A 13,454-nucleotide genomic window follows, 5' to 3' on the forward strand; every position below is an offset into this window, starting at 1 on the left:
ATTCTTTACTTTTTGAAGAAAAATTACAAAAGGCAATGGCATGGGACAAATGGAAGTCATTAAAAAATGTAAGAGAGCTGATAGCCTAGGTAGCTGCACATGAGATTAGCCAGAGTCTGAATCTTGCGGAAAAAGAAATAACAGACTTATGGGCTGTGTGTTGGAACTGTTTAGTTTCATGTTTTCCTAAGGCACGACCAAAGTTGTGTTACATTTCTGTTTTGGCAAGTGTTTTTCTAGCTAGAGAGTCATAAAAGTAAGTGGAATTATCTGCCTAATGGCATAAGGAAGATAGCATTTGGACTAAAACTAAGGCCAGTAGGTGAAAAGGATAAAATTTGCATTGGTTTTAAATTTGTACTAAGGCTACTTACTGAATACGGGAAAATAACAGAAGTGTTTAATACTTTTGCATAAGAAAATGTTTCCTTTTGAAACTATAGCTTAGGATTTCATCTGGATAATGAAACCATGTGGTAAACACACTCTGGATTTTATAACAGTGAATAAGCAAGAAAAAGTCATAAAAAAGCTAAATGCTATAGACTACAAATATGGTGATATATGAATAAAGGGGATCAAATAGAATCTCAAAATCCAGACAGGTGTTATGTCTGTGAAAAGTGATACAATTTGTTATAATTCAAATCCAAATTAGAACTGGCTGCTTTACAATGAGATTTCAGCACTTTATCTCTTGGGAGTTCTGTTACAAGTTCAAGTAAGTTAGGGCTGTTCTCAAACCTGAAAATGAAGGAGCAGGTATTCTAATAAGCTTTATGTAAATAGGATCCTGATCATTTGGCTCTAGTTAACCCAACATATTTCTCTGGGCATAACCATGGCCTCTCTGAAAATTGGAAAATATTGCATAATTTAAAAAGTCAGAGTATAATGACATTCACTGGTAACTTCACATAAATTATGCTAGGATGATGGAACACGGGTAGACCAGACCACCAATCATGTTTGCCTAGCCATAAAAACAGTGACAAAGGAAACTGAACAAATACCTGTAACTGTCTGGGGAGACCACATTGTATAGGTGTCCTCAGAGCCTTCACAAAGGCTGCAAGAGGACCCTCCTACTCTGACTGGCTGTGGCTACACACAGACAAACCAGAGCTGGGATGTGATAACCCAATGGCAGGTCTGAGCTTGCTCATGACATACTCTGAGTAGCACAGAGGCAGCAGTGAAAAACTACCAGAACCCCACTGATAACTCGTTTTCTTTTTCTTTTTTTAACCTTGGGAAACCATCCATGAGGTTACTCTGACAAAAATACAAATCAAGGCTGACACAGCTAAGGGCTGGCTTATAGCTGGCCATCTGGACATGGGGTTTGCCAGTCTAGCTGTTTTCATTATTTAACCAACTATTAAGAAAAGTATAGTTCACATGCAACCCTGGTCAAAAAAGAGGAAATGGTAAATTTCCTATTATAAGCACAGACTGTTAACCTGTTATGAAAATCCCAATTTCCTAGCATTCAAGTATATATAGATATGTTGTGTGTGTTTCTTTTTAAACATCTTAGGGTGAGGAGGAGGACCAATGAGATAATGACATTAGCTAAACATCCAACAAGCCCCATTCCTCATTCTCTGTGCGGCTGACAGAAAGCCACCTTCGCTGTAAGAGTCCTGATACATTTGAACACGTAGATCTTTAGGGATTCCTTATTCATTTGGCTGGGCCTATGGTAGGTGCTTTTTTGTTTTCTTGGTGGAATAAGTCATCAGTGCTTTTTGAGAGGCTCGAACAGGATCACTGGCCAGATTCCGAAGAGAAACTGTTTGGAAACAAGTTGGAACAAAATGAAAGAAGATAAAAGTGTTCCATATATATCATCCCTGAAAAATGAGAAAGAACCCGGGGCTATGACTATAGCCTTGGTAGGTTTGCTCGTGATTGTCCTGCTAGTAGTACCTGAGCGCAGCATATTTTTTCCAGGCTTGCAACAGATCTCAGAAACTATGTTTATTTAATTTATTTAATGTAGTAAACATCTACCTTGTCAAGCATAGAGCTGGGCATTAAAGTCATATCGGATCCTTAAAACAACTTTGCAATGTAGCTATTAACAGGACCATTTTATTGTTGAAGAACTAAGTCTTAAAAGAAAGAATCTTGCCCAAGGTCACAGAGCAGTAAGTGGGAGAATTAAAATTCAAGAGCATCTGGTTCCAAAGTGTCTCACTCCATTACTTCTCCCTCCCACCTACTTCCTCCATCCCATCTTCTCACTATTGCCCCTCTTCCACCACACTCACCCTATGAGTGGACTTACCTTCACTTTTGGCCTGTATCTCAGGTAAAGTGTTCTTGTGTATATACTGAAAGAAAAGGGGAGGGAGAAAGCTCTTCAGGCTGATTTTTAATCCATGCAAACTGGCATACTGACAAATTTAACTATAGTGCCCATACATATTTAAAGAACAAGCAACACTGGTACACTGGTGTATCTTTTGTTCTTTTAGCAACCTTTTTTTTTTTTTTTTTTTTTTTTGAGCACTACTCTGTGCAGAGCACTTGGTAAGAAGCTAGGGGAGACAGAGAAATGATCAGCTCTCAGACTGTGACTGCAGGATGTTTGCAGTTTAATAGGGAGCATTTCATTCATGCTTTATAGGATTCATATCACAACTGCCAGTGTCACCTTTGAAGATATATGGTAGTAAGAGTTAAAGTATTCTCTTTTTGTTCTTTTGTTCATTCTTACCTAAGGATATTTTTGCATTGATTTTTAGAGAGTGGAAGGGATTGAGGGAGGGGGTAGGGAGAGAGAGAAACACTGAAACACTGATGTAAGGGACACACATCAGTTGGTTGCCTCCTTCACCTACCCCGACCATTGCCCTTGATTGGGAATCTAACCTGAGACCCTTTGGTGGGCAGGTCGACACACTAACCATTGAGAAAAACCGGCCAGGGCTAATATAGAATATTCTTATAATATTTTGAAAATGGTTATATCAGCTCTATAATATTCTAATACAGCTATAAAATAATCAGGAAGGCAATGGAGCCCTATTAATAGTATTCTTTAAAATGAGTCACCTCTGAAGATATCAGAGTCTAAAGTCAGTACATATAGCAAAGGTAAAGTTAAGTTTACCCCTAAAAAATTCATTAAACTTTCCATAGCGTACAGCATACATAGTTTTTTTTTTTTTGTATAGTACACTATTTAAATGTATTTCAATAGTAATATACTATTAGTAATAATACAATGTGTGTATATGCAAGCCATAATTTTATAGTGTGAAAAATTGTATCTTTTAAACAAGGGAAGAAAAGGTGAAAGAGCATGTATAGTTGAATTTATGTGATTTAATGTGGCTATAGTATCACTGTACCCCAAGTCAGAACTGTAAAGAGGAACATCAAATATTATGAAGAATACTCTACTGTCTTAAAATATAACCCCTCTGACAGTTTTTCGGATGTTAATCTCTAAAAGAGAGCTGCCACCTTTTCCTTTTTCTTTAGGAAAGAGTCCTGGACTGGGGCAGAGAAGCCTGGATTCCAAGCCTTGTTCTTACCTCCACCACTGCCAACTTTTTAAGTAGCTACACTAGTGGGGCAAGCACTGGACCCAGAGCTTTCTACGCATTTCATTCTTTTTTTAAAAATATATTTTTTCATTGATTTTTTAGAGAGGAAGAGAGATGGATAGAGAGTTAGAAACATCGATGAGAGAGAAACATGGATCAGCTGCCTCTTGCACACCCCCTACTGAGGATATGCCCACAACCAAGGTACATGCCCTTGACTAGAATTGAACCTGGGACCGTTTAGTACAAAGGCCGATGCTCTATCCACTGAGCCAAACCGGTTTCAGCAACACATTTCATTCTTAAACAACATACTAGGTGGACATTATTATTCCTGTTTTGCATATGAGAAATGATCTCAGAAAGGTCAAATATTCCTTTCAATGTGCCAGAGCTAGTAAATGCTAGAAACAGGACTTAAATTCAGGTTCTGTCTAATCGTTAGCCAACATATTATATTCTAATTGACCAGTGACCTTGACCTTGAGCAAGTGACCTTGCTGCCTCAGTTTGCTTCACCATCAAATGAAGAAGTTATATTAGATGTTTCCAAGGTTTCCTAGGTTGTTATGGGGAGACAGAAAAACTCTGACCTCAAATCCAGATAATGACACTAAGATCATGTATGAAGTACTTGACTTTTCTGAGCTTGTCTTCCCTCAAGTATAAAATAATACGTGCCTTATAGTACTGTCAAAAGGATTAAAGGAGGTATATACATCAAGTGCCTAGCCAAGATGAGGTTCTGAGCTTAAAATTCAAACTTTTTATTATGGAAAATTTCAAACATAAACAAAAGCACCTATTACATTAAGTTGTTAAAAAGATCTTATCTTCTCATATTTGCAGCATCTGTAATGATGTTTCCTTTTACACTCCTGATACTGGTTATTTATGGTTTTCCTCTTTTCTTCTTGTTAAATGTTACCAGATATATCAGTTATTATACCTCAGCTCCAAATCCACCCTTCTATTGTATATTCTGTTTGTGATTCAGGAGCTGAGACTACAAACCGTACTTCCTCATTGATAAATGTTCCCTCATAGGCTCTGTTAAAAGAGGGCATTCAAGAGAGACTGCAAAGCTGGAGGAGAAAAAGGGACTTCTTCCATCCTGTTTTATTTTCATGAGGGGCTGTTGACTTGTGGTTCCTGTGATCAGCATCCCAACAGCACTTTCTCTCTGTGGCAGCAGCACTTTGTAGCAGCACTCCCTTCCTCAGAGGCCTGGAGCCCAGCCTGGGGTCCCTCCTCTGAGCTCAGAAACCAGCACCAGCTAAGCAGTGCCTCTCTTCAGACTTGAGTTTGGAGACCCTAAATTCTTCAATATCTTCCCCTCAGGAGATAGGATCTATGTCCCTCCTATTTAAACCAGTGACTCTGACCAGCAGAGTAAGATGGAAGTGACACCATATGAACTCTGAGACTAGGCTATGAAAGGCTCTGCTACCTTTGCCTGCTTCTCTTGAGATGTTCCCTCTGGGAGAAGTCTTCTGCCAGGGATGAAGGCTGATTACACTGAGGATGAAGTCGCCCATGAAGGCAGCTCTAGTTTATAGTCACAGCTCCAGGGCAACAGCCAGTATCAAATGACACCCCACATAAGCAAGCCTTCAGATGTCTGCAGCCTGAGCTGACACCTGACACCAACCCTATGAGAGGCTCCACGTGAGGACTGCCTGGCTCAGCCCTTCCAAGTTCAAGACCCAAATTCAAGACAATTGTGAGCAAAATACACTGGTTTATTTTAAACTGGTGAGTTTGAGGTTGTTGTGTAACATTAGTAACTGAAATATGTGGCTATCGCCGTGCGGTCCTTCCCCCCCCCCCACCCCCCCCACCCCCGCCTTTTTTTCTTTTCTTCTGGAACTCCAATTAAACAAATGTTAGCCCTCCCATTTTATCTTCCATTTCTCTTAATCTCAATTCCATATTTTTTGTCTCTGCTGCATATAAGTAATTTTTCCTGATCTATTTTCCACTTTACTAATTCTTTCTTCAATTGAGTTTAATCTGTTATTAGTTCTGTACAGTGAGTTTAGCATTTTGGTTACTATCGTTTTCATTTCTAGAGGTTCTATTTGGTTCTTTAAAAAAATTGTTTGAAAAAGTTTCTTTTTCCTTGAACTTATTTTTAAGTTTGATTTATTTCTTCAAGCATAGAAATTGCATTATTTTTATAATCATTAATAATTCTAATGTGTGCCGAAACCGGTTTGGCTCAGTGGTAGAGCGTTGGTCTGTGGACTGAAAGGTCCTGGGTTCGATTCCGGTCAAGGGCATGTACATTGGTTGCGGGCACATCCCCGGTGGGGGGTGTGCAAGAGGCAGCTGGTCGATGTTTCTCTCTCATCGACGTTTCTTGCTCTCTATCCCTCTTCCTTCCTCTCTGTGGAAAATCAATAAAATATATTAAAAAAATAGATTTATAAATAATAATAATAATAATAATTCTAATGTGTGATATTTTTACAGGTCTCTTAAAAATTTTTTAAAAACCCTTATTCAAGGATATGTTTATTGATTTAGAGAGAGAGAGAGAGAGGGAGAGAGAGAGAGAGAGAGAGAGAGGAATAGAACACAACCTAGGTCGGTAGGTACCCTGGTTTGGAATTAAACCCACAACCTTTGGGTGTATGAGACAATGCCCAACCAAATGAGCCACCTTGGGATTTCTTGTGCAGTGTTAAGATGCTAGTTTTTTAATTATTGGGTTCACTTATTCTTGTTTTTCCTTTTTTATCATGTCAATTTCCCCAAGCATTTTTCTCCCATATCCCTTCCCTTTTAAATTAGGTATTTCCATGTGCTATGGACTAAGAATCCAAATAACCAATGCAGTAACAAGTTTCAAAAAGTAAAATAAACATACCTGGAGACAGAATTTAAAGAGCTCTTCCATGGTACAACTCAGTGTTCCTATTTAGCTGCTCAGAAATCTTTTTTTTTTTTTTTTAATATGTAATTCTCAGGTAGTTAAATTTTAGATAATTCTGATTGCCTAAACAAGCTGATTTCCAGATAGGTGAAATGTAAATGTTATCTTGAAGAGGTATTCTAAAAATTTCACTTAAGTAAATTTTCACATTGGTTTAAAGGAAAAATTTCTTTCCCTGCCTATAAATATTTCAGCTCTTAATTCTTGAGTAGAATTTGAAATTAAACATAGCCTGATCCCCTGGTAAAGAGATCAATATATACATAACCATTCATTAAATCAATCAACAATATATACTGGGTGCTTACTATGTGACAGGCATCATTCCATCCACTTGGGAGAGTTGCAGTGAATAAGATAAAGTCCCTGCTTGCTCTCAAGGTATTAACAGTCTAGTTGTGGGAGGTAAACAATTAAATAAACATCTAACTGGTTATAAATACTTTAAAGGTTATAAACACAACCTGATAAGGGGAGAGTGATATGGCAATATTAATTGAATAGGGTGATCCGAGAGAATTCTGATTCCATTGTTGTTGTTAATGGCTGACCTCCAATGGACTCTTTATTAGGAGAGCAGGGAAAGCAAAGTGGCAACCAATTTATTTAAGCGGGAGACTTTAGATACTCACTTTCTCAGTCCCCTACTCAGGGGATCTGGGTGCTTTTCTTTCAAAGTTTATTTTTTAATGCCGATCAATAAGAAATTAAAATATTTATATACTACTTGTACTAAAAAAAGTTTATATCCTACTTGCATTAAAATGTAGACCATGCATCAGAGGTTAGTTAATACAACTATCTTACTTTAAGGAAAGGGACTTGCTTACGGTCACCTAGTGGGAGAGGCAAAGCTGGATCATAAGTTCCTGATCTGTCTCCAACATTTTATAAAGACACCATCTTATTGAAAGAATACAGGGAAAAAACACACACTTCAAAACTAGGTTTTAAAAGTATATTTCCTACCTGAAAAGGATGTGAAGATAAGAACCAAGGCCAGTTAAAATATGCCACCATGCATGAAATTGTGTGGTAACGCCTACGACAGGTGGTACATTCTTTCGAAAGTTCCTGTGAGGAGAGGGGGGAAAATCACCATGTTAATTTTTAAAAATATTTAGCAACTAATGCTGACAGTCTTAGAGCATTTTGAACTGCCATTCTCAAAAATTGTAGTTACTTAATTTCCTCAAGTCTGCTGCAATCTGCCATACTGTTTTGCAAAGTGTATTTTCAGTAATAGTATTCCTAGCAAAAGTTCTGAAGAAATGACTCTGTGGTCAAAATAAATATGGGAAATAGTGCATAATTTATTGTTATCTTAGAGATCTATGATGCATATTAACAGATTAAAAACTTTGAAAAGTCCTACCCTAACTTATAGAGTTCACTTCCATTTCTTTTTTTCCCCCCAGATAACCTACTTATCCCTGGAACCTTTTATTTAGGTATTATCTTATTAATACTTTATAGGACAAATGTTTCTCAGAAACAGGTCTACCTAGCATGCAGTTAAGGAACTAGATACATGCTTTTCTTATATCCTGCATACAACCATCACCTTAGAAGTGTACCACTCAGTCTATAAAGTCCTTTGGTATCTATTATTTCACTTCACAGTAAGTCTCTGAGGTAGCTATTATTAGCTTTGCTTTACAGATTAGGAAACTAAAATTTAAAGAGATTTCCTCCCTTCTTTATTGAATTTATTGGGGTGACATCCTACCTAATAAAAGAGTAATATGCAATACCATCACTCCACTACACCACCAGCCATCCCACCAGCAAATCAGAGTGAATATGCAAATTAACCCCAACCAAGATAGCTGCCACCACAGAGAGCAGGAAGGAGGCTTGGGTTTCCTCGGCAATGGAGGAAGCCAAGCTTTCCACACACCCTGGCCGGCCCAGGCCTCCACTCAAGGATACAAAGTTTCAATTATAAGAAGATAAATCCCAAGAAAAATGGTGGCAGCCATGGAGCTGGAGAGAGCAGGCTAGGATTGCCTGCAGTGACAGAGGATGCCAAGCTTTCCACATGCCCGGCTGGCCTAGGCCTCCACTCCAGGCTACAAAGTTTTAATTATAAAAGGTGAATAAACCCCAACAGAAATGGCTGCTGCCACAGAGCAAGCAGAAGGCTTGGCTCAACTCCAGGCTACAAAGTTTCAATTGTAGAAGATAAATAAATCTCAGATACCAGGGCCTCTGCTTAGGTCGCCCGGGGCATGGTCGCCCGGGGCATGGCTGACCTGTAAACCACCACAGGCCCCTCGCCCAGGCTGCCCCACACCCCCAGGGAACCCCCACCCTTATCCGGGACACCCTTCAGGGCAAACCAGCTGGCCCCCACCCGAGCACCAGGTCTCTATCCTATCTAATAAAAAGAGTAAAATGCAGATTGATCATCACTCCAATACACAAGATCAAGATAGCTGCCCCCATATGGTCAAAGATCTTGCCCCCATGTGGATACAAGATGGTCACCACAAGATGGACAGCAGGGGAAGGCAGTTAGGGGTGACCAGGCGGGCAGAGGAGGGAAGTTGGGGGCAAACGTGCTGGCAGGGGCAGTTAGACATCAATCAGGCTGGCAGGGCAGTGGTTAGGGGTGATCAGGTTGGCAGGCAGAAGTGAGCAGTTGGGAGCCAGCAGTCCTGGATTGTGAGAGGAATGTCCGACTGCCCTAAATGGGCAGTGGGACATTCCTCCAGGCTGGACTGAGGGACAACCCCCCTCCCCCCGTGCAGGAATTTCATGCACCGGGCCTTCAGGTATACAATTCTATTATATATCATCTATACTGTATTATGTGTTCATACCCCAAGTCAAGTCTCTTTCTATCAGAGATATTAATTGAATTGCCCAAGTCACTCGGCTAATGGCATAGCCAAGTCTAAAATTCTAGATTTTTAAAAATATATATTTTTAGTGATTTCAGAAAGGGAAGGAGAGGGAGAGAAAAACATCAATGATGAGAGAAAATCAGCTGCCTCCTACATGCCTCCCCTTACCCTCCCCCCCCTCCACAACTGGGGCATGCACCCTGACCGAGAATCGAACAGAATCAAACCGTGACCTCCTGGTTCTTAGGTCTATGCTCAACCACTGAGGCACGCTGGTAGAGCTAAAATTCTAGATCTTTTGATTAAGTGTATACTATATTAATATTCTCGTTTATTAGAAGGAAATAATAAACATGAAACATCAAATTATTTTTCTAGATATCCCATGAATTTTTGAGACAATTACCATCTAATTTTGAGATAATTACCAGCTCTAATGGGGTTTCTGATGTGTATTACTGATTCAAAACTACTCAATTAGATCTTTGTTTTCAAAGCAAGGTATATTACTTGTTTGCTTCTGTATATTAAACTCTACATTTACTTATTTAACTTTTTTACATATAATATTTTACTTATCTTAACTATTTTACTTATTTTAACATTTACTTTTTATTATAGGAAATTTTCAATATGCAAAAATAGGCAAAATAAGAATGTACCATTGACCTCCAATAATTACAGCTTATAGTTATAACAATCTTGTATTATCCACTTTTCCCCACCACCCCATATTATTTGAAGTAAATCCCAGATAATGTATCATTTTATCTATAAATATTTCAGTATGTATTTCTTAAAGATTAAAATCTCTTTACAACATAACCATACCATTGCATACCTAAAATATTAACAACTAGAGGCCTGGTGCATGAAAATTCGTGCACTTGGGGGCATCCCTCAGCCTGGCCTGTGCCCTCTCATAGTCTGGGACCCCTCAGGGGATCCACCGCTGGCTTAGGCTTGCTCCCTACAGGAATGTCAGACATCCTTAGCACTGCAGAGGAGGCAGGAGAGGCTCCTGCCACCAAGACTATGCTTCCAGCTGTCAGCCTGGCTTGTGGCTGAGCGAAGCTCCCCCTGTGGGAGCGCACTGACCACCAGGGGGCAGCTCCTGCGTTGAGCGTCTACCTCCTGGTGGACAGTGCGTATCATAGCGACCAGTCTTTCCTGGTCATTTGCTGTTAGGGTCAATTTGTATATTACCCTTTTATTATATGGGATAATCCATTAATATCACAAAATATTCAAATACCAATCATCTCATAAACTTTTTTTTTTTTTTTTTTTTAAAGTGGTGTTGTTTACATAAAAATCCAACACATTGCTTTTGGTTGATATAACTCTTAAGTCTCTTTTAATCTATATGTTTCTTCTCCTTTTTTTTCCTCCCCTCTGTTGAGATCAGATCATTCATCCTATAAATTTCTCACAGTCTGAATTTTGCTGATTGCCTCTCTGTGGTGCTGTTCACCACAGTCCTCTGTGCTTTGGCAAAATTGAATTTTGAGTTAGAAGGATCCACTATTTTAATTTATTTAACATGTTAATTTTAATGGAAATTGAGGCCCAGAAAGAGTGTTTTAGTAACAGACTAGGGTCCAGAGACCCAAGATTTAAACTCCAGTCAATACATACTTGCTAACAAGGTGAAAAAAAGGAACACTTGTCTTTCTTAGACAATAGTATTAAGCATGTGAAAGTACAAAATTATATACATGTATTTCATATCCTATTTTAAATCACTCTTATTTATTCAGTAAAGCAAGTTAGGCAGATTTCAAAGATTTAGTCAACATTTGATTAAAAATCTCTAAAGATATTATAAAATATTCTTAGGTCTAAATTTTTAAAAATTTAAAAAAGTCTTCCCAGAAGTTTACTTTATTATATTTTTAATCCCTTTTTAATTTTAATAATGGCAAAAATTCACTTCAGGGCACTAATAATTCTATACGCCTATGAAATTCTGCTTAATAGATTGCTTTCAAAAATATTTCTCAAAGACTGAAAATGTATCTTACCTCAGTGAATCACAAAAGATGTTATCGACGTTCCATAATAAAAATCCTAATAAAAATATACCCAAAGATGTATATCCCAGTCCTCTAAGCCATGGATAAACCCTGTGGAAAAATTAAAAAGCACAATAAAATTTTGCTGTGTCCATGTCATGATCAGAGCTTGAAGTAATCACTTTCATGAGAAGGAAAGATTATTGTTAGTATTAAAAGCAAACCTATCTATTAAGTTATCTAATACATTTGCCTATTACAGTGGTCAGCAAACTGTGGCTCTTGAGCCACATGCAACTCTTCGGCCCCTTGAGTGTGGCTCTTCTACAAAATACCATGTGTGGGCACGCACGTACAGTGCGATTGAAACTTCGTGGCCCATGCACAAAAGTCGGTTTTCGGCTCTCAAAAGAAATTTCAATCGTTGTACTATTGATATTTGGCTCTGTTGACTAATGAGTTTGCCAACCACTGGCCTATTACATTTAGCCTTTAAAAGGTACTGAGAGAGAATGTGCCTCTAAGACTTGGCTAGGTATACCAAAAAGGTAATATAAAAGCCCCCAGTAACTTTATCAGTTCCATGGAAGTGCAAGGGGAATGGTGGAATATAATTAACAATGAGGCATCTGCTCTGTGTCAGGCACTATAGTAAATTAGATACACACTACACTATACACACACACACACACACACACACACGCACGCACGCACGCACACACACACGTACACACACACGTACACACAAATTAAATCTTCAAATAAACCCTATGAAACAGGCATTATTCTTTTTACTTCACCAATAAGAAAACTGAAGCTTGATGAGTTACTCAAAATAATAGAAGCTTAAATGTATATTTTATAGCTGCAATGAGGTTCCATTGAGTTACATTAAAATGCATATATTTAAAGTGTACATTTGATGAATATATTCATAGGTATCCATTAAACCAACAACACACTCAAGATAATAAATATATCCACCACCACTAAAAGCAGAGTTTGCATTTTTTATAATGTTGTATAAATGAAATAATACAGCATATCTGCTTCATTATATGTGTTTTTTCCACTTGGCATAACTATTTTGAAATTCATCCATGTAGTTATATATATCAATACTTCAGTTCCTTTTATTTCTAAGTAGTATTCCGCTATATAGATATATCACAACTTGTTTATCAGTCCAAATATTGGTGGACATTGGTGTTCTCAGTCTTCTTTGCCACACAAAGCATCTATTACCATTCATAAATAAGTCTTTTTATGGACATACGCTTTCATTTCTCTTGGGTAAAAAGCTAGAGAGGAATGGCAGGTGAATGCTCAACTTTCTAAGACTCTGCTAAACTGCTTTCCTAAATGATTGTGTTTTCCTAAGTGATTTTACATTACCACCAGCAGTGTGGTTTTAATTTGCATTTCTTTAACAGCTAATGTCATTGAACATCCTTTCATTTGTGTGTCTGCCAACCATCTAACTTATTTGATAGTTTGCTGACCTTTGTCCATTTAAAAAATTGTTGTTTGCCATATTATTGCTTTGTAAGAGTTCTTTATATATTCTAAATGTAAATCTTTGGTTGGATATAAATTTTGCATATATTTTCTCCAACTATGTGATTTGCCCTTCATTTTCTTAACAGTGCCTTTTGAAGAACAAAAGTTTGTTATTTTGATGAGGTTTAATTTATCAATATTTTCATTACAGTTTGCATTCTTTGTGTCCTATTTAATAATTCTTTGCTTAAGCAAGCCTGCAAAAACTTCTGCTCTATTTTCTTCTAAAAGTGTTTTAATTTTAATTTTTACATTTAGGAATTTGATTCACTTCTAGTAAATTTTTGTAATGGTGTAAGCTTAAGTTAATTTTAAAATTAAGACTATTAAACTGTTCAGCATAATTTGAAAAGATTACCTTTTCCTCACAGAAAAACCTTAGATGCTTATTTAAAATTAGGTCACTATAAATCATAGGTCTATCTTTGGATATTCCATTGATTCATATTTCATTTTTACCAGTAATATCACATTGTCTTAATGTGGCACAGTACAAAACAAGTAGTATAAGTCCTTTAACTTTACTGTTCTT

General features: G+C 37.7%; 1 protein-coding gene across 1 annotated transcript in view; it reads right to left on the bottom strand.

Annotated features, from left to right (window-relative positions):
- The window catches only part of ACER3 (alkaline ceramidase 3), a 71,065-nt gene that overhangs the window by 4,192 nt on the left and 53,419 nt on the right, over window positions 1-13,454 (bottom strand). The window contains exons 8-11 of the mRNA XM_084893433.1: window positions 11,372-11,473; window positions 7,468-7,572; window positions 2,294-2,339; window positions 1-1,795 (exon numbers count right to left, since the gene is read on the bottom strand). The exon at window positions 1-1,795 is cut by the window's left edge and continues 4,192 nt beyond it. Of these exons, the coding sequence (XP_084749559.1) occupies window positions 1,742-1,795; window positions 2,294-2,339; window positions 7,468-7,572; window positions 11,372-11,473 (307 nt within the window). The 3' untranslated portion in view covers window positions 1-1,741. The remainder of the gene's footprint in view (window positions 1,796-2,293; window positions 2,340-7,467; window positions 7,573-11,371; window positions 11,474-13,454) is intronic.

This window comes from Pipistrellus hanaki (genome assembly GCF_964339955.1).
Source record: "Pipistrellus hanaki genome assembly, chromosome: 9".
Taxonomy (NCBI): domain Eukaryota; kingdom Metazoa; phylum Chordata; class Mammalia; order Chiroptera; family Vespertilionidae; genus Pipistrellus; species Pipistrellus hanaki.